The sequence below is a fragment of the Bos indicus genome, chromosome 11, assembly GCF_029378745.1.
Source record: "Bos indicus isolate NIAB-ARS_2022 breed Sahiwal x Tharparkar chromosome 11, NIAB-ARS_B.indTharparkar_mat_pri_1.0, whole genome shotgun sequence".
Taxonomy (NCBI): domain Eukaryota; kingdom Metazoa; phylum Chordata; class Mammalia; order Artiodactyla; family Bovidae; genus Bos; species Bos indicus.
This window is the reverse complement of record NC_091770.1, coordinates 43329415-43351519: the sequence shown is the minus strand read 5'-3', so window position 1 is coordinate 43351519 and position 22105 is coordinate 43329415. Positions and strand designations below refer to the sequence as shown.

Genomic DNA, 22105 nt, shown 5'->3' with positions numbered 1-22105 from the left:
TCTATAATGAAAGAAAGCAGATCACTGGTTGCCTAAGCATAGTGCTGTGGAGTGGATGAGGAACTTTGGAGGACAACAGACATGTTAATTACTTGACTGTGTTGATCTCAAAATTGTATAAATATGTCAAAACTTATCAAATTGCATACTTTAAACAGTGTACATTAGTAATATGCCAATAAAGTTGTCTAAAACGTATGTACCTTTATCCCCTCTTATTATCCAAATCATGGAAATGACAGTTAAATAAAGCACACCAGTGTGCTTACAAGTAGGATATTAGCAATGTATCTTTATTTCAGGGGTATAAAGATGTCTTCTATGAAAAAACCCCAAATCAAAAACCACAACCCCCAAAAAAACCCCTCCCTCAATCAGTTTAGTGATTTCTAAATTCCCACAGTTAGATATCCATTTATTTAACTAAAGACTTATCCTCTGTTAGGATGCAAGCAAATTTTCAGAAAGGGTAACACAGTGGGTCTTATCAATGTAGTATGGGGAAGAGGCCTTTTGAGTCCAACTCAGCCACTTCCTAACATTGAAGACACTGGAAATATTATATCTCTTAAGTTTCCTCCTCTATAAAATGGACATAATAACAATAACACCTATCACATAGGGTTTTGTGAAGATCAGGGATAACAAGTGTTAGTTTCTTACCAAGTGTCTGGCATATAACAAATATTCAATAAATGGTCTATTCTTATTCTAGATGCTTTATTGAAAGAAGTAATTTATAGTGATACCATGACAGTATAACAACTGCTACTTTTAAGGATCTTACAGAACAATGTGGCAAACAACACAAATTATTAGACTATAGAGGAAGGAACAAAACAAAATTTTGTTTATGCTAACAAAATTCTGCATAAAATGATAATAAGAGCAAAAGAGTCAGGAAAGCCTATCCTATGTCAAGGAAAACAAAAGTTACTGAAATACTGGGTGGGGAGTTAGGAGGAGGAAGGAAGAAAGGCAGGCATTTCAAGGGAAAGGGAAGAGGGTGTTCAAAGGTGGTAGCACAGAAAAAAAGAGCTAAAGAATCAAACGACAGCCCCAATGGAGCTGAGATACACTTCTACCCTTAGAAAGAAAACCAGAACCTGAGTACATCTGGGGATTGGGATTTCACTCTGAGTGACAGAAAATCAATTAATGGTTTTATGCAGGGGAATCACATAATCAGATTGACATTTTAGAGTAAGAATTCTGGTGGCAGTGGACAGACTGAAAAAAGAGAAAGCAAGGTGATCAGTTTAGAGGCTGTTACAGCAATGTGGGCGATGATGAGAATATATGTGAAATTTGGTAGTGATAACAGGAATCAAGGATTATTTACAAGACAAAATTGACAGTACTTGGTGACCAAATGAACATTAGGGTTAACAGAAAGTATCACTGATGGCTCCATATTACATATTTTCTAAGTAAAGTATTACCGGTATCTTTAATTCTATTGTTTGGTTTAGATTCTTTGTGCTTGAATTTACTATCTATCTGTTTACTCTAAACACAAGGAGCCAGAGAAGAGTGACTTTAAGCTAATCAAATTTATAATACTCATTTCAATTTTACTGAAAAATGTAAGACATACAGATGAGTATTTCAATTTCACATCCTTGGGAGGGATAAATCGGGAGACTGCAAGTGACATCTATACAGTACTATATATAAAACAGATAACTAATAAGAACCTACTGTATAGCACAAGGAACATACTCAATACTCTGTAATGACCTGTATGAGAAAAGAATCTAATAAGAGTGGATATATGTGTGTGTGTGTCTATATATATATATACTTATACATGTGTGTATATATATATGTGTGTGTGTGTGTGTATGTATATATATATATATATATATTTATATGTGTGTGTGTATATATATATATATATGTATGATTCACTTTGCTGTGCAGGAGAAACTAACACAACATTGTAAATCAACTATGCTCCAATAAAAATTAATTTTAAAAAAGACAAAACAATTTCACATCCTTATATATATCCTCGCATATTTCAAACAATCAAATTCACACTTCAGTTTCAAATATTTCACATACTTGCATATCCTTGTAGGAGTATTTAAAAGAAAGTACATTCTCCTCTCAAAATGAAGTTCAAAATACTCAACAGTTATTTTTTAAGTAATATCTTAAATCATCTATGTGGTTGAACTAAAGGTCAAATAAATCCCTGCCCACTGCTTACTTAAAGGTGTCTTAGTGGGAAGTTGATACAGAATGACATCATTAATGGTAAGTGGCTAACTTTAAAGGGAGGAGTGTGAATAGAAGTGCTAGGCTTAAAGTGAGCATTCAAATATTTTTCATTGGTTACACAAAACTTCCTTAAATTAGAAAGTGTGTTTAAGAAAATAGTTTGTGGACAAGAGAACAGAAAAGCAGTTGTTGAAAGATTAAAAAAAACATTTTTAAAAGATGTTTGAATACTAAGAATGACATATATTAGTTATCATATAATATCAAGTACTTTTAAAACCCCTGAACTCTCTTGTTTTTATTGCAGAAGCTCTTTAATGGTAAAAAGTCTGACAATCAGAGTCTACTGTAATATTCTCCATTCCCCTAGCTGGAAATAATCTCCTGCTCTAAACTACTGCAGCATTTTGTTTATGGCAATTATTGCAAATAACTGTGAGGGAAGACTTACTGTTTTATTTCTTCTTAAAAAAAAAAAAAAAAAGCTATTTGTTTTATTTCTTCAAGCTACCTGAAGGCAGGAATTGTGCCTTACTCATCAGTGTCTTGCACAGATATTCAGGAAATATCTGTGGAATGAATGACTGAAAATCTGGAGATCTTTTTTTGTTTTTATAAATCATGCAAACAATGAAGGACTATATTAATAATTATTTGGATTTTCCTTATTAGGTTCTACTACTAGGAAAAATATATGCAGAGTACATCATGAGAAACACTGGGCTGGAAGAAGCACAAGCTGGAATCAAGACTGCCAGGAGAAACATGAATAACCTCAGATATGCAGATGATACCACCCTTATGGAAGAAAGTGAAGAAGAACTAAAGAGCCTCTTGATGAAAGTGAAAGAGGAGAGTGAAAAAGTTGGCTTAAAGCTCAACATTCAGAAAACTAAGATCATGGCATCAGGTCCGATCACTTCATGACAAATAGATGGGTAAACAGTGGAAACAGTGGCTGACTTTATTTTTGGGGGCTCCAAAATCACTGCAGATGGTGATTGCAGTCATGAAATTAAAAGACGCTTGCTCCTTGGAAGGAAAGTTATAACCAATCTAGACAGCATATTAAAAAGCAGAGACATTACTTTGCCAGCAAAGGTCTGTTTAGTCAAGGCTATGGCTTTTCCAGTGGTCATGTATGGATGTGAGAGTTGGACTATAAAAAAAGCTGAGCACCGAAGAATCAATGCTTTTGAACTGTGGTGTTGGAGAAGACTCTTGAGAGTCCCTTGGACTGCAAAGAGATCCAACCAATCCATCCTAAAGGAGATCAGTTCTGGATGTTCATCGGAAGGACTGACTGTGAAGCTGAAACTCCAATCCTGATGTGAAGAGCTTTGGCCACCTGATGTGAAGAGCTGACTCATTTGAAAAGACCCTGATGCTGGGAAAGACTGAAGGTGGGAGGAGAAGGGGATGACAGAGGATGAGATGGTTGATGGCATCACTGACTCAATGACATGAGTTTGGGTAAACTCTGGGAGTTGGTGATGGACAGGGAGGCCTGGCGTGCTGCAGTCCATGGGGTCGCAAAGAGTCAGACACAACTGAGAGACTGAAGTTAACTGACTAGGAAAAAAGTTGTTTGTAAGTGCTAAAATCACTATACCTTCATACTCCTCATATTTACTCATATTCTAATTTCTTTATCTATGTTTATAACTTAAAAAAACCTTCCCACTTATAAATCATTTAAATCATGCCTCTGTATAGTGTATCAGTGACTTTCTTCCTCAGTATCCTGTTTTAAAGTGCTATCCTTCCTAAAGAGAAAAAGTGGTGAAATGCAATCATTTATGGAGTGGAAGACAGTAAAACATAAATTAGGGAATTGTAGAGAAAGTGAGGACTCTTTACTAAGATTACCTCAATAGAAATGTCTTCAAAACTGGTTCTAAGCAAGTAGATCACTGTACTTTTCTTTAAACAATATTATGCAAAGCTGGGATTGACCCCTAAATTTTTAGTAGTACTGTAAAATGGTAATGCAGACTAGAATAATATCTGAAATATAGCCAAAATGTTTGCAAGATATATTTATGTTTTTATTTGCACTTAGGCAAGAAAGAGTACTACTTGATTTTTTAAGATTAAAAAAAGAAAGTACATTAAAAAAAGAAAAAAGAAAGTAAAGTATACTGAAATAAAAGTTAAAATTGGATGATCAATTGTCAGACAGGCAGATTATTAACTAAAACTTTACAGGTAGCACTGGGAACCAGCATTAGTTGAAGAGTTAAAAAAATGTTAATTACAGTAATTAAAACACTCTTAATTTTAAGACACTTCTCATTTGATCCTCTTAACTTTAATCTCATAAACACAGGACAGCAAATATCCCATTTCACAGTTGATAAAACTAAAGTTCAAAATTATATGAAGTTATAAGAAAAAGAAATTATGAATGATACTAGTAAATATGACAGCTGGGATCCTTGGGGGAGGGGACATCAAATTTAACAGAACAACAAGCATAAAAATAGCTGAGGATAAAGTCACAGTAACTGATACAGCAAATGAGCTAAAATAAATGCAACTTTAGTGTAAGAAAATAATGCATCTTGTTGGATCCTATTAGAACAGAGTTCATATTGGGACTATATATCAGAATCATCTAGGTAGCTTTTTCAAAAAATACATACCCTGACCGCACCTGAGATCTGCTGAACTGAAACAGAAATCAATCTAAAGCCCAGACCTGTTTGTGAAAAAATCCTTCCAAGCAATTTGAACACACTCCTGATTAAGAACCACTGCCCTAAAACATAAAGAGGTGGAAACCACAAGGCACATATCTAGAGAAGCAATCCCTAAATTCATGCACAAGGATGAGCCAGGTGATGGATAAACTAGGCTCAGGAATTCTAACTACCTGTTAACTCTCTCCCTCTCTCAAACGTTTACCCAAAGGCAAGCAAGAGGAAAAAAAAAAATACTATTATAGAGACAGCCTTCAATTACACTGATTTATATAAAATTCACCTTTTACAAAATTAGTTATTATAACTACCATCAGTAACATTTCTTACAAGACAGCATGCCAATGTGACACACCACAGTTTTGAGTAACTGACTACAGACCGCATCTCTAGTACTGCATATCCAGTACTGAAGTACTGGATAATAGACTGCTTAAGACTCAAAGGAGCGAATGGAGGTAACAATATATACTTTTCCAAATATCACCTCTACTCACTTTGGAGAAAAAGAATAGACCTATTATTCTTTCCTCAAACCTAGGAACCCAACTGAATTATGCTGCTATTTCTTCACCTCAAGACACAGGTGAGTTTTTTCCACTTCTTCCCAATTATGATAAAAATTTAGAGAGACCATTTCCTACATAGATGACATTACATCCAATTAACAAAAGGGCAAAGAAAACTCAAGCCTCTTCCCATAAGGTCAGAAGGAGACTAACACAGAAGGTGCAGAAGAAATCAGACGAAGGATAGGTAGGTAAGTTATATCAGTCAAATTACCAAAAGGACATGTGGTTTATTTACTAAACAATTTTTTATTTACTTTTTTCTTCAGAATGCTATCATTTAAGTGGACCAAGGAGATGGCCTCCAAAGATCACTGTCAACTTCTACTCCCCTAGTTTAAATACATACGGAACCACTTCAACATATTTACAAGTAAATGGGAATTCTTACATATTCTTAAAAGATATATTATCTATCTAGCATCTGATTTAATCTATTTTTATGAAAACTTAAGGTTTCATAAAATTCTATAATTGTCAGATTATTTAAACAATATTAAGTGCCAAATGTGCCTAGTAGCACCTATTTCTTAGAGTTCTGAGTCCCAAAACAGAAGAGTTCTGAGTCTCCACTACAGAAGAAAACTAATATTTATGGGCATATATTACCTCATTCGCTCCTATTAAGACTGCATAGTTAAACCCATTTTCAAATCACAGAGGGGCAGAACTAGAATAAAAACTAACCCAGGTCCATCATGGACTGAAGTCCAGGTTTACTCCAATATATCAGATTTACTCTCTCATCTGGGCTTTAAGAATCCAAATAAGGGATGTACAGAAGAGTACTTGATTGATGTATGCACCATAAACTAAATAAGAGATGTAAAAAAATTTGGCAAAGAGATCCTACTGCTAGAGAATCCACTGCTGTTGGGGTATGGAGTGGACGAATAAGTCTTGAAAAAAATATAACTTCCAGGATGAAAAAAAGTAGAGAAACTAAGTTAAAAATATATGGCAGGACCAAATCATCTGGGCAATTAAGACTGCCATATTTAAAAATAAAAATTATAGGATGCCCATTTAAATATGAACCAAACAAATAGTTTTCTACCATATGTACTCCGTGCAATTATTTGGGTCGTATGCCTACAAACCCAATCATTTGCAGAAAACAGTTGAGGGAAAGATGGAATAAAAGGAAATTCTGAGTCCCTCAAATTACATTTGAGAAAGATACTACACACACCCCAGGTGTTCCTAATTATGACTCTCCTCTGATTTCCCCCCGCCAGTCATTTCACTAGCTAATTCCCTTCACTCTATATCTATCATATATCACCCTAATTTCTTTATAACACTGTTATCTTGACATTTTCACGTACTACACTTCTGAAGCAGCCTTCGTGTTTATGTGTTTAGTTTTTTATGCAAAACAAAAAAAAGCATTTTCTTTACCTATCAATTTCAGCATCCAGTTTTATCATCAAAGATTGTGTCATACAGTGATTTTTCCTCCTTACTCAAAAGGTTCTCTTGAAATTTACACTACAAAGGTGATAAGCAGTGGGTCTGCAAATACAATTTCTTCATGTACTTCCTATTACATGATATAGCAGAACGATACTAAAGAAAACCGAATACACTATATATAAAATAGATAAGCCACAAGGATTTACTGTACAGCACAGGGAATTATATCCAGTATCTTGTAACAACATATAATGTAATATAATCTGCAAAAAAAAAACACAGTCACTATGCTGTACACGTGAAACTAAAACAATACTATAAATCAACTCTATTCCAATTTAAAAAATAATAATTTTTTAAACTGTAAATAAAAATAAATTATCTAAATTATAATACATATTTTACCAAAGACAGTACTATTTATTAGTAAACAAAGCACACAAAACATTTGCACCTTCTACTGGAATAAGGAGAAGCTTTAAATTCAGACCAAAAAATAGCTAATTTTATTTACCTTAAACAGATTAGAATCATAAATATCCAAGAGTAATGACTGCTAATGTATACCTTGGATGGGACTGAGAACTTTTTTTTAATCCCTGTCCTAATTAATTGTGTCAAAAGACTGGAATCAAGGTGTAATTTTTTTTTAAAAAGTAATCAAGACAGCTTAATAGAACTCAAGCTGTGAAATCCTAAACATGACAATTTAACTGAACAAAATTTAGAATCAAACATATAGTCCCGGTTATTCATAATACTTATATAATTTTATTTATGAAATTATGATGTTACTGTCATATTATACAGACCATATATTCAACTACAGACACCTATTTACATATAACATCCGGTGAGAAATGGAGAAACAGTCTTAAATGCTTGGTAATCAATCAATAAAAATACTTTCTGAGGTTTTTATACTCTTTTCTACAAACTATAAACTAGACAATGGTAAACTAACAAAGCAAAAGGTTTTTTCAGTTACTCTTTTGCTTAAATTACTGTTTCAAAACAGGATGGGAGCTTATAATTTTGTGAATCTTTTTCTCTAAGGTTTTTACAAATGATTAAGCAAAGTACACCCAGATTTTTCCTTAGTTTTCAAACAACTGAATTACAATTTGAATAACTTGTTACATTTTAAATAGTGTCATTTTAATATAATTCCAGAAAAGGGGAGGGTGACAATTACCCTTTAAAATTTTCCCCCCTCAATTTAGGAAATCAGTCCTCACAATAAGACAAAAACAAATGTCATTAAACAAGTTTAAATTGTACCACATTTTTAAAAGATGTGGGTCTTGCAATAGTCCATAAATGGCTAATTCTTTTTTCTCTCTTTTGAATGGATTACAAGTGTTACATTCACACCATATATCAACAAAGTTTGGTTAAATTACCAGAAGGCTGATTTTTCTTTTTACTTTATTATGCTAACCATTCTTTAACTTTCATACAAAATCTTTCTGATAGTCAATAAATTAACCAAGTGTTTCAATCATCTTTGCACTTTTAATCTCAACATGGTCTGAATTTATGAATTTACAAGATTATCTGAAAGTTTAGGGTCACTGAAGTGGCTAAAGAGAAAGTTGAAATAAACTACATTTGTATTCTCACATGAAAACCACAGACAAACTGAAATCAAATGTCATGTGAACCACCCCAATTTCCTTTTTGGCCTAAAGCAGTAGCTATGGCTTTGTTCTGCTCAACCCTTTAAAAAAAAAAGTCCTTTATGCTTTCTACTTCCTCTTCTCTGGTAGTCATCAGTCTTCTACTGTGGGTCACTGAATCAGGGTGTTGGGAGGATGCAGGTCAAACATAAACAAGCCTCCTTCTTCAGCCTCCTGTTATTGTCTTCAGCCTCTGGCACAGCGTTAATCCACATTTTTAGGCCTCCCTGCCTCTGCTCACGCTTGCTCCCTCTGCGGGGAAGGTGCCTCCAAGAACCGTGACAGACTCCAGTGAAGGTCCCGCTCCAAAGCAGTCTACTTGATATAATAACCCTTAGGTTGCAGGCAAACCTAACCACGGCTGGATGGGAGGCTCCCTCCCGCATCCTTTAAGCAGTTTCTAGGTAAAGCAAGAGATCCCCGCATTTACTGACTATAAATATGTATTCATGTAAGTGACAGTTTTCATTCTCACCCGTTACTTTAAAGCACGGGGATCCTAAAAATCCTCTTTTCCCCTTCCTTCCAACAAAAGAAAACAAAACTCGATTTCTGCTCCATAAATTAAAAAGTACGCACTTTACAGTAAAAATGATGCACTTGTTGAAGCAACATTTCCACTTAAGACCTGTTAAAATACCACTGGTGATTTTTAAAGGCGCGTCACATTTGTCCAACTGTCAGCACAACTGCGATCACCTCTAGGCAACTGATGAAACTGAACTTAAAAAGAAGATAGAGCTCTCCTGAGGCCGGAAGGTTCCTCATTCCTATTCTAAAACGAAAACCCACCATTTCAACTTAAATCAATTTAAAAATACGGGAACTCTTTCATCCTCCTTTATTTAGATTCTTATTACTTCCTTAATCCAAAACCCAAGTCTTTTGGAAGGTCTACGGTTCCGGCTATTACAACGGCATCAAATTACAGAGCGTGACTTAGATTTCGCACGCAAACCCTGAACCAGGTCACTTTTAAAAGGCTGACAAACTTGCCAGAGGCGATTTTAAAAACAGAATGAGACATAACCAAAACTGGGCCCCCGAAACCCTGAGCAGTTAGACCCTCGGACGCACTCCTTCCCTCCCCGCCGTCCGGGACCCTGCCCACGCCCGGGAACACTCACCTGAGGCCATGGCTGCGCTCACCGTGCCGCCCCGCTCCGAGCGTCCGGACCGGAGGCAGCTACAGTCACTCAGCCCGTCAGTCAGTCGGGCCGCCCAGGGACCTCTGCTGGCGGGATCCCCAGTCCCCCTGACCACCCCCGGGGCCTCCTCCTCCTCCTTTCCGCCCTCCTCTGGGTTTGCGGCTCACACCTTCCCACCCGCTTAATCCTCGCGCTCCGGTCACCCGGCGTCGCCCGTCCAGGTGGCAGAAGCCAGGAGGCGGAGCGCAGGGACAGCGGAGAGCAGGTCTGCCAGAGAGGCGGACAGCCCGGCGGGAGGGGGACTTCCAGAGACTGACGTAGGAGCCCTCACCTCCGCTACCCCGGGGCGGGGGCGGGGGCGGAGCGTCCTGCGACCTGCGCGCGTGCGTCCGCCCACCGCCGCAGCCGGGCCCCGTCCCGCCCATGCCCCGCCCACCCACCCCTCTCCTGAAGCCCGGGTGGGCTCGGGAACCGGTTGGGGAAGCTGGCTCTCCGGGAGTGTAGGGAACGCTGGGAGCCGGGGAGTGACGGCCCTGAGCGTGCGAAAGCCGCCGGCCCCCGAGAAATCCCCCTCCTCCAGGATGTTCTTGGGCGCGTGGCTTAAAGTTCAGGAGGGGGTGGGAGGGTGCGGTGACGTCGAGAAGGGCCGGCCGGCCGCCCGCCCGCGAGCACTTGGGGGCGGGCCGGGCGGCGAAGTGGGGCCAGCCCTCCCAGGTTAGGGGGAACGACGGCCGGGGTTTTCGTTGGGTGGTTCCCCCTCTTCCCTCTGTCGCACATGCAAATCTCCGCCCCCGGATCGGCGGGCGGCGCAGCGCCGGCGTCCCGGAGCGCCCTCGAGGGGAAGTGCGGAAGCTGCCGCGGCCTCGGTGAGCCTGTAATTCAGGTATTTGCATACGGGGACCCCCGCAGTCCGATATCCCTTTGCAACATCTCATTTGTGAGGGCTCTGTTAACGTACTTGACAAACTAAAAACTTTTCAAACTCTTAAGGTCCGCATTGTGAGTTCGTTTCCTCGTTACTCAGTGCTCCAAGTTAATGAAGTGGACACCCCATTGGGATTTGACAGACTCACGAGGAAAGGAGGACGAACGTGTAGCATCGGAATCTAGGATAACTTTTGTTTCCTTCCTGTGTAAAGAATTTTGTATGTGTCAGTTTAGTTACCTCATTTATAATGTATTATTATCCTCATTTTATAGATGAGGCAATCAGGGTTCAGAGAAGTAACTTGCCTGTACATCAGAATGCTAGTAAAAAAGAACAGTTTAAACTCAAGGTTTCGGACTCCAGAACTCCGTGCTCTTTCCATTTTCCTTTACCGTTTAAAATAACTATAGAGGGGCAATGGGAGCTATCAGCCATACAAATGCCCAAACTGGAGGCCCCAGTTGGGAAATAATTAAAAATAAACTCTCCTGTCACCTCCCCCCGCAAAGCATCGTTTCCACAAAATATAGAAAACAATGAAACAGTTTTATGATTAGCATAAGCCTTAAACCATATTGTGATGCACTTAAGAGACCGCAAAGAGAAAAAGGAAATCTCACTCGTTTATATCATCAGATAGAGGCAATCAGTTACAATACCTGTTGTCTTTCTCCCAAGGGAAAATAATAGGAATTACATCTTGGAGCTAAAACTCCCAGAGATAGGTAGCTGGGGCCCCACCTTCCTTGATGTTCAGATTTCAAAGGGATAGCTCCAAGGCCCCCAAGAAAGATCTTAAGGGGGTGCAAAACCGGCAAGAAGCTTATTTGGCTTTTTTTAAAGGTGTACAGAATTCGTTTACAGTTTCCTTTTTTTCTAAAAGCATTGCTAAATAAAAAGAGAGGGGAAAATGTTTCCTGTTCTTTTTGGCACTAGGCAGATTTTTCAGTGTAATCATTTTAGACTTGTATTTACCCGTACCACCACAAATGTCAGGGCTATGTGAATGAACTAAACATAAACGTTTAAGAATCCATTAGGAGGATGAGAGACAAATAGGAATGGAAAATATTTTGCATGTATTTTCTTATATTTCACCTCCAGAAACTGATTGATTTTAGGTGCTTCTTAATAGAACACAATAATGTTTGCTTACAGAGAGTTCGGCTGCTAAGTCGCTTCAGTCGTGTCGGACCCTGTGCAACCCCATAGATGGCAGCCCACCAGTCTCCGCTGTCCCTGGGATTCTCCAGGCAAGAACACTGGAGTGGGTTGCCATTTCCTTCTCCAGTGCATGAAAGTGAAAAGTAAAAGTGAAGTCACTCAGTCGTGTCCGACTCTTAGCGACCCAATGGACTGCAGAGAGTTCGGAGCCAGACAGAAAATCTCTCCCAGGTACAGGACCCCAGAGTTCTAAAACCACTCCCATCTGTGAAATCACAAGCTAGATCTTAGGAGATTTAGTAACTACACAATTTTGAATTCGTTTTATTTTTATTTTCCAAAGACTTAACTTATTTAAACCTCCTCACTAATAGGAACGCATGTTTGTATTTATTTCCAGAGCTATTTGTATTTGTCACATGAGTAAGCCATAGGTTTATATTATCTCACCCTTAAAAGGCTTTTTTGAAAACCCTTTCACTATTTTAAAAACTTGCTAGGACTTCTCTGGTGGTCCTGTAACTATGACTCTGCGCTCCCCCTTTGCAGGGGGCCCAAGTTCCATCCCTGGTCAGGGAACTGGATCCCACATGTCACAATTCACGTGCTGCAACTAAGACCCAGTGCAACCAAATAAATAAATATTTTTTAAAAACTTGCTGAACCCTTTTATCAAAGATCCAGCCCACATCTGAAAAGTGAAACTATTTCACTTGTGTGGGATAAATTTAATTAGAAAAAAAGGAAGATTACAAGACAAGGTAATGGATGGACTAAAAACAACAATAAATGTGAATAGTAGTTTTATTTTTGTTAGGACTTATCCTGGGAAAAAATAGTGTATTACTGTAAAGATGATTGGTAGCTAGTTGGGGGGGATTATAATGAATTGTTTTTTAGTTCCTAAGTGGTGTCCAGCTCTTTTGCACCTCACGGACTATATGTAGCCTGCCAGGTTCCTCTGTCCATGGGATTTCCCAGACAAGAATACTGGAATGGGCTGCCATTTCTTTCTTTAGGGGAACTTCCCGACCTAGGGATTGAGCCTGCATCTCCTGGAGTGGCAGGCAGATTCTTATCACTGAGCCACCAGGGAAGCCCAATGACCAGCACGTGGTATTTTTCTTCAAGGCCTTGCAGTTGTTGATACTATTTATTCAGTCCAGCAAATATCTACTCTGTGCCAGGTGCTCTTTAGATTGTGGCACAAACACTAATAACAAGATAATCAACTATTCCTCAGTTAAAAAAAGATAAAGACAAAAATCTCTGCCTTCATGCAGCTATATTTCACATGAAAGACATCAAGCATTTTAACATGTAAGATCATCTCAAATACTATAATTAAACTATTTTATTTCTTTATTGCTGTAAAGAAAATAAGGTAATGGATAGAAAGTGACTGAGAGGGAGAGGCATGCTCTGAAGAGGTGCCATTTGAGCCAAGTCCTGAGGAACAAGAGACATCCACAGAAAGATTCAGGGAAAGGGCCTTCCAGTCAGTGAAACCAAGTATGAAGTCCTTGGAACAGGAAAGCATTAATTTGAGGGACTTAGAGGCCAGTGGGACCAGACCAAACTGAACGAGGCTGAAGAGATAAGCAGGGTCATGGTAAGGAGGATGAATTTTATTCCAGCTGCACAGAGGAACATATGGGGAGTTTTAAGCACAAGGTTGATTTATGATTACGTTTTGAGAGGTTTACTCTGGAGGATGTTTTAAACTGTTAGGGGCACTGTAGTATAACCAGGGGCAAGAGTGAAGGTAGAGCAGCAGAGAGGCTATTGCAATAGTCTACAGGAGAAGTAAAAGTGGTTTGGATTAGTGTTTCAGCAGAGGAGATGGTGAAAAGGGGTCATATTCAGTAAGATTTGGGTGAATAGTCAGTAAAAGCCTAAAGGACTTGCTGATGGATTGGATGCAAGTGGAAGGGAAGAAAAAGGAATAAAAGAGAACTCACATTTTTGGTCTGAAAAACCAGAAAAAAAGGAGGCTGGTGAGAAAAAGCTCTAAAAGGGAAAACCAGGAGTTGTGTTTTAGACGTGTTAAGTTACAGATACCTATTAGACATCTGGAGTAGGTATTTGGATATATGTAGAACTAGTCTAAGGGGAGAGGTCAGAGTTAGAAATAAGGTGTGTAAGTCAGCAACACTTCACTAAAAAGAGAGAAAGAAAGAACATAGAGGGAAAAAAAAAAAAATGAAAAAGAGCCCAAAAAGGTGAGTAGAAAAGAAGCCACTGCCAGTGAATTAGGAGGAAGACTAAGAGACTGCTTCAAAAAGAATGGAAGTGGTCAGCTGTGTTAAATAATGCTGAGACTGCAAAAGATGAAAATAAAGAAATGATTGCCTTTGGCAACATGAAGGTCATTAATGACCTTGATGAGAACCATGTCTGTGGAATGGTGGGAATGAAAGCTGAAATGGAGGACGTTGAGAAGAGAAATGATGGAAACGATGAGTATATAGAATGCTTTGAAGGCTGTTAATGAAAACAGAAATGGAGCACTAGCTGGAGGGGGATGTGGGGTTGTATTAGGCTAAGAGCTATAACTCCCACCTCCCTGTCAAAAGTTAACCAAAGGTTATTTATCGCTGAGTCACAGTCCATTATAAATTGAATGGCTTTCTTCTGGAAGTAATCCAGGAGCCTAAATTCCTTTTATCTTGTAGCACCAACATGTGGCTTTCAAAATCACCTTGGAAAAGGAGAGAGGGTAGAGAATCACAAATGGGAGTTTTTTATGGGCCAGACCTGAAAGTGGAATACATTACTTCTTGTCTACTTTCCATATGGCCTCCACAAGGGGGCTGAGAAATATAATTTGAGAAATGGAATTTAGCTATGTGCCCTGGAAGTAGGGAAGATATTGAACAAGAGTAATGACTATCAGTCTCTGGTACTGAACTCTTGTTTTGTTTAGAGAGGGTGCAATTAAATCATGTTTGTAAAAGATGAGACTGACTCACTAGTGAAGGAGAAATTGGCAGTGATTGAGAGGAAGGGAGGCATGAGGATGGGAGAAAGGGTGAAACCTAGAGCACAGGTTATAGGGTTGGCCACAGATTGGAATGCAGACACTTCCTCTGTGGTAACAGGAAGGAAGGCAGAACCTGGTAGACCTGATGGTATGGAGATGAAGTAGTCAGTCGCATTCCTTTTTTTTTTTTTTAGTCTTGTGTAAGGTATGAGGTTATGTTCAGCTGAGAGTGGAGGGCGACAAGGAAGAGGAGAAGTTTAAAATGCAGTGTGAAAGTGGAACATTATATGTGTCTGGCTATACTAAATGACCAGTTGAAATCTGTGGTCATAAATGTAATGTCAGAGTAGTACACAGTATTTCATATGTGGTTGTTAACCCAGGTATATCAATGGGTTTCTTTCTGAAAAAGAAGACAAAGAACCAGGAAAATTTAAATCTGAATGGAAATATAAAGGAGGGATGCCAAGTACCTCTGAGCTCACACATACATACATACTCCCTGGGAGCGTCACCCATTCCCATGATGTTACCTATTGTACCAGGACCATATATACAGCCTAGATTTTTTTCATGGGTTTCAGGCCTGTATATCTGATTGTTCATTAGGAGACTCAGAGACATCTGGGATTCAATCAACACAACATCTTCTCTTGAAGTTTACCCTTACTCCCATATTTTTTGTACTACCATCTACCCAGACACAAGTTAGAAAGTTAGGAGCCATCTTTGACTCTCTAACTGTCCTCCACGTAACCCACAATGTAGGATCATCAAGTCCTGCTGATTTTACCAGTCCAATATGAATCCATTGTTTTTCCATCTTAACTGACATTGTTCTGTTCAAATCTTCATCATATCTCACCTGAACTACTGAAATCTCTATTTGCCTGTCTATATCTTGGTCCCATTTGAAAGCCTTTCAGTCATATTCAAACCCATTGCTGCTTGAATCCTCTGGACAAATGCACATCAGACCACACCACTCTTGTGCTTTAAGGCCATTCATTAATCTTAGAGCCATCATTATTAGAATGACTAAAATTAAAAGGACAATACCAAGTGTTGGTGGGGAGACAGAACAAATGGGATTCTCATACAATTTTTTGTTCAAATATAAATTTGTACAACAACCTGGGAAAATTGGCAGTAGTTCAGTCACTCAGTCATGTCCAACTGTTTGTAACCCTATGGACTGCAGCACGCCAGGCTTCCCTGTCCATGACCAACTCCCGGAGCTTGCTCAGACTTATGGTCCATCGAGTCGATGATGCCATCCAACCATCTAATGCTCTGTTGTCCCATTCTCCTCGTGCCTTCAATCTTTCCCAGCATCAGAGTCTTTTCTAATGAGTCAGTTCCTCACATCAAGTGGCCAGCGTATTGGAGTTTGAGCTTCAGCATTAGTCCTTCCTGTGAACATTCAGGACCAATTTCCTTTAGGATGGACCGGTGGGATCTCCTTGCAGTCCAAGGGACTCTCAAGAGTCTTCTCCAGCGCCACAGTTCAAAAGCATCAACTCTTCGGTGCTCAGCTTTCTTTATAGTCCAACTCACATCTATACATGACTGCTGGAAAAATCATGGCTTTGGCTAAATGGATCTTTGTTAGCAAAGTAATATTTCTGCTTTTTAATATTCTATCTAGGTTGGTCATAGCTTTTCTTTCAAGGAGAAAGTGTCTTTTACTTTCATGGCTGCAGTCACCATCTGCAGTGGTTTGGGAACCCCAAAAAATAAAATCTGCCACTATTTCACTGTTTGCCCATCTATTTGCCATGAAGTGATGGGACCAGATGCCATGATCTTAGTTTTTTGAATGTTGAGTTTTAAGTCAACTTTTTCAAATACTTAATGATCCAGCAGTATTAATCTTGGATGTATTCCAAACAGAAATAAATGTCTGTACCTACCAAAAGACAGATAAGAATATTTAAGTCACCTTTATTTGTATTATCCAACAATAGGAAAACAACTCAAATATTTATCAGTAGCAGAATGGATAAACTGTAATATATTCATAACAGATTTATCCCCAATTATGAAAAATAATATACTATTGCCACATAATATGGGTGAGTCTTATAAGTGAAAAAGTCACATACAATAGAGTATATACTATATGAATCCATCTATATCAAGTTCAAAAACAGATAAAAAACAATTATTGTAATAGAGGGCAAAATACTAGGTGTCTTTGAGGGTAGAAATTGATGAGAAGTGGCCCTGAAGGAGCCTTCTGAGTTGCTGGAAACATCCCATATCTTGATCTGGGGATGAGTGACAGACTTTCTCCTTGACCAAACTCTTGTCAGGCTCCTTTGAGCCCTCTTGTCAACTCGGCCTCATCCTTGACGTTTAACAACTGAAGGTTCTCAGCACAAGTAATGTTGTCAACTCTCTCTTGCTAAGAGACTTGAGTAAACTCTAGCAAAGTTTCTGATAGCTCAAGGCCGCAACCCTAAGATGACAACTTCAGCTCCCATAGGTTTTCAACTTAAGGAAACTGAAGGTTGCCAAAAGAAATTACTGTTTATTCCAGCCAACACTTAAAGTAAGGGCCGCTATCTCCCAGTTTCTATCTCCCCCCGCCCCGCCGCCCTCCGCCTTTCTTCACTTGGTTCTTTCTTCCCCCCACTTCTTCACTTGGTTCATTCCTGCCCCCACCCCCAACCCTTCACTGCTCTTGGTTCATTTCTCCTCATCCTTTAAGACCTACACAGGAAGCCATTACAGATTCCTCTGGTCAGATGGGCTGTTTCTACTCTGGGCAACATAGTAGCCAGCAAATCATCTACCATTCATTTTACCGCACCGAAGTACAGGTCCTGTGCCTGGCTCCCATGCGTGTGGGCTAAGTCACTTCAGTCGTAACTGACTCTTCGTGGCCATGTGGACCGTAGCCCGCCAGGCTCCTGTCTATGGGATTCTCTAGGCAAGAATACTGGAGTGGGTTGCCATGCCCTTTTTCAGGGGATCTTCCCCTACCCTGGGATCAAACCCGCATCTCTTCTGTCTCTTGCATTGGCAGGGTGGTTCTTCACCACTAGCGCCACCTGGCCTGGCTCCCTTGCTGCTGCTGCTGCTAAGTCGCTTCAGTCGTGTTCGACTCTGTGCGACCCCAGAGACGGCAGCCCACCAGGCTTCCCCGTCCCTGGGATTCTCCAGGCAAGAACACTGGAGTGAGTTGGCATTTCCTTCTCCAAAGCATGAAAGTGAAAAGCGAAAGTGAAGTCGCTCAGTCTTCCCGACTCTTAGCGACCCCATGGACTGCAGCCTACCAGGCTCCTCTGTCCATGGATTTTCCAGGCAAGAGTACTGGAGTGGGGTGCCATTGCCTTCTCCGATGGCTCCCTTACTAAACTATAAAATCCTTGAAAGGTGCTGCTGCTGCTGCTGCTAAGTCACTTCAGTCGTGACCGACTCTGTGCGACCCCATAGATGGCAGCCCACCAGGCTCCCCTGTCCCTGGGATTCTCAAGCCAAGAACACTGGAGTGGGTTGCCATTTCCTTTTCCAACGCGTGAAAGTGAAAAGCAACAGTGAAGTCGCTCGGTCCTGTCCGACTCTTAGCGACCCCATGGACTGCAGCCTACCAGGCTCTGCCATCCGTGAGATTTTCCAGGCAAGAGTACTGAAATGGGTTGCCATTGCCTTATCCAATAAAATCCTTGAAAGCAGGGCCTCTTATTCCAGATGGCTGTCACATAGCAGATGTTCAATATTTGTTGAATGAATTATCTTGTCTAGAGATCATCACCTTTGTTTCTCCACCCTGATGTGTTTATTAAACATGCTACCACGTCTGGGCTTTAGTGTGTGGTGTTGGTGATGGATGGACAGGGAGGCCTGGCGTGCTGCGATTCATGGGATCGCAAAGAGTCAGACATGACTGAGCAACTGAACTGAACTGATAGCGTATGCCTTACATTTGGATAGCTCTTCTGAGCCTACAATGAATCTTATTATAAAACTTTGTTATAAGTATATCTATTCAGTTTAATGACGTGTCTTTTTTTTCTTTCCACAAGATTTAAAATGTTTAAGCCATGTTCTTTAGTGTCAAGAGTAATGCCTTTCTGCCTAACGAGATCAGTGTTCACTGTTTTACAGCAAATATCTGTAACATCCCCTTTACTACCCCAAAATGAAAGTCTTACGTATAATCTACCTTACATGTATGTTTTCAAACAAAAATAATGCCATAATAGCAATATCAAGGCAAAATAGGAAGCCATTGATGAAAAATAATATTGACTTTGATATGTAAATGTTTGGGCACGAGTACATTAAAAGACCATAATGAAGATTTTAAATGTTTGTACTTATACATAGAATCACAGGCTACAAATGCAGCCTGATACTGATGTGTTGTATTAGTAGGCTGTCACAGTTGCAATTTTTCAACTTTTAAAAAATTTTTCTCATAAAATAATCATCTCTTGATTTATACAGTACAATCAGCCCTCTGTATCCATGGGTTCCATATCTACAGTTTCAACCAATTTGAAAAAAGTTGAAAATAATTTAGAGAAAATATTTCAGAAATCTCAAAAAAGCAAAACTTGAATATGCTGTGCACTAGCAATTATTTGCATGGCATTTCCATTGTATTGAGTATTATTAGTAATTTAGAGATGATTTAAAGTATATAGGGAGGATTGCTATAGGTTTTATGCAAATACTATGCCATTTTATGTAAGGGACTTGGGCATCTGAGAATATTTGATATGGGGAGAAGGGTCCTAGAACCAATCACTTTTGGATACTGAGGAACAACTATAATTGCATTACTGGGAAGTTCATATGTAAAATGGAATTTTGATCTAGGCTTGTATTATAATTAGACTTTTCATGTATATGAATGTAAATTTTTCGTGAAACATAGGAAGGTCATGAAGATGGGAGACAATTCTTGGCCATGCTAGACTGTCCTTTGCAGAGAATCTAGCATCTAGCATTCCTGACTACCCCTGCAGTAAATCTCAGAGGTATTCCTATGTTGTTATGGACTATTTGGTCATAGAGTTCCAGAATATCCCCAATGGTTTGGAACACTGGTTCTTGAATTTTGGTGGTCAGAAGAATCACTTCTTGGGAATACATATGTTTTGGTTCCACTCCCAGAAATTCTGGTTCAGTGGGTAGGAGAAGGGTCCTGAAATCTATATTTTGAATTGATTACCCTACAAGTGAGAGAATCATAAATAATATTTAATGGAGACTGTGAAAAAAAGTCTGTTGAATTATCACTGTTCCATACTTAACTAAGGGCCCTGGCTTTGCAAACAACACAGACCTTGGATTTGAATGTAGACAGTAGTACATGTCTCTCTCAATACTTTAACATGCATTAACAGTTATTCTTACACTGCTCTAATAACCAGGCTGGAAGAAGCGCAAGCTGAAATCAAGATTGCCAGGAGAAATATCAATAACCTCAGATATGCAGATGACACCACCCTTATGGCAGAAAGTGAAGAGGAACTCAAAAGCGTCTTGATAAAAGTGATAGAGGAGAGTGAAAAAGTTGGCTTAAAACTCAACATTCAGAAAATGAAGATCATGGCATCTGGTCCCATCACTTCATGGCAAATAGATGGGGAAACAGTGGAAACAGTGTCAGACTTTATTTTTCTAGGCTCCAAAATCACTGCAGATGGTGACTGCAGCCATGAAATTAAAAGATGCTTACTCCTTGGAAGAAAAGTTATGACCAACCTAGATAGCATATTCAAAAGCAGAGACATTACTTTGCCAACAAAGATCCATCTAGTCAAGGCTATGGTTTTTCCTGTGGTCATGTATGGATGTGAGAGTTGGACTGTGAAGAAAGCTGAGCGCCGAAGAATTGATCCTTTTGAACTGTGGTGTTGGAGAAGACTCTTGTGAGTCCCTTGGACTGCAAGGAGATCCAACCAGTCCATTCTGAAGGAGATCAGCCCTGGGATTTCTTTGGAAGGACTGATGCTGAAGCTGAAACCCCAGTACTTTGGCCACCTCATGTGAAGAGTTGACTCATTGGAAAAGACGCTGATGCTGGGAGGGATTGGGGGCAGGAGGAGAAGGGGACGACAGAGGGTGAGATGGCTGGATGGCATCACCGACTTGATGGACGTGAGTCTGAGTGAACTCTGGGAGTTGGTGATGGACAGGGAGGCCTGGTGTGCTGCGATTCATGGGGTCGCAAAGAGTCAGACACGACTAAGCGACTGAACTGAACTGAACTGAACTGAATAACCAGAATGATCCTGTTCATCAGATTCAATGCATCTCTTCCTTAGAAAATTTTTTTTATTTTTTCAGTTTTTAACAATTTTTTAAAATGTAGACCATTTTTAAAGTCTTTATTAAACTGATTGAAGAAACAATATTGCTTCTGTTTTATGTTTTGGGTTTCTTTTTTTTTTTTTTTGGCTGAGAGGCATGTGGGATGTTAGCTCCCCAACCAGGACTCAAACCCACTCCCGCTTCATTGCACGATGAAGTCTTAACCACTGGACTTCCAGGGAAGCCCCAGATGAACATGACCACATGGCTTCTCTTCCATACCCCTTTTTATTCATAGTTTATGCAGATATTTTACATCAGTTTAGGCTACAGGGTTATTTTACAAGAAATTAAGCTTTATTAAGACTACAATAGTCCCAGTTCAAGTACTAGTAGTCAGGACATATAGTTGTAATAGCCGGAATCAGTTCTTAGGAGTGGATTTCACTGTATCTCGTCACTGCTCCTCCCCTGTTAACCTGCTTTCTATGTGGGCACTGTTTGAGATCTCCTAAATCCACGTCCATAAATTAAGACATTATAAAAGACAAAAGTAAGGGAAAAAACATAAAATGTAAACATAAAAATTTTTTTTTAAAACATAAAAAATGAGGACTACAAATCAGCTTTGAAGAGTCCTGGGATCGATTTCCACTTTCTTCAGCATATTGAAGCATTCCTTGAAAATGGCTGCAATACGGAAAAGAGAAGGGTGGATGTCATTTGGCTAAGTGGAGAGAAAAGAAAGAAGGAAATCCAACATGTTGGAGCAACCAGGAAAACTGAAGCAGAGGGTGTGTGGTAGACAGTGCTGGCTGACTTGTCTTCTTTTTTGGTGTTAACTATAGCTTGGTATATATGATTGCCCAACTACACTCTATCTCCCAGCTTCCCTTGAGTAGAAATATATGCCCACCCATTCCTAGGCAGAGCCTTTCAGATGGTGAGCCTACTTCTTTTTTATTTGCTTTCCCTCAAGCTAATGAGATGTCCTGTTATCCAGATTTAGTTCTAATATTA

The 22105-nt window shown here is 39.5% G+C and overlaps 1 protein-coding gene and 1 long non-coding RNA gene across 3 annotated transcripts in view; one reads left to right on the top strand and one right to left on the bottom strand.

Annotated features, from left to right (window-relative positions):
• The window catches only part of REL (REL proto-oncogene, NF-kB subunit), a 69332-nt gene extending 59240 nt beyond the window's left edge, over positions 1-10092 (bottom strand). Inside the window, exon 1 of one of the 2 annotated variants that reach the window (XM_070798724.1) lies at positions 9720-10092. In XM_070798724.1, coding sequence (XP_070654825.1) covers positions 9720-9729 — 10 coding nt within the window. In that variant the 5' untranslated portion in view covers positions 9730-10092. The remainder of the gene's footprint in view (positions 1-9719) is intronic. The other variant, XM_019970204.2, reaches the window with a different exon arrangement.
• An 87-nt stretch (positions 10093-10179) lies between these two features.
• Positions 10180-21186, top strand: LOC139185773 (uncharacterized). Its single transcript, XR_011569259.1, has 2 exons — positions 10180-10623; positions 20203-21186. It is a non-coding gene; the product is annotated as an uncharacterized lncRNA (long non-coding RNA).
• The last annotated feature ends 919 nt before the right edge of the window (positions 21187-22105 follow it).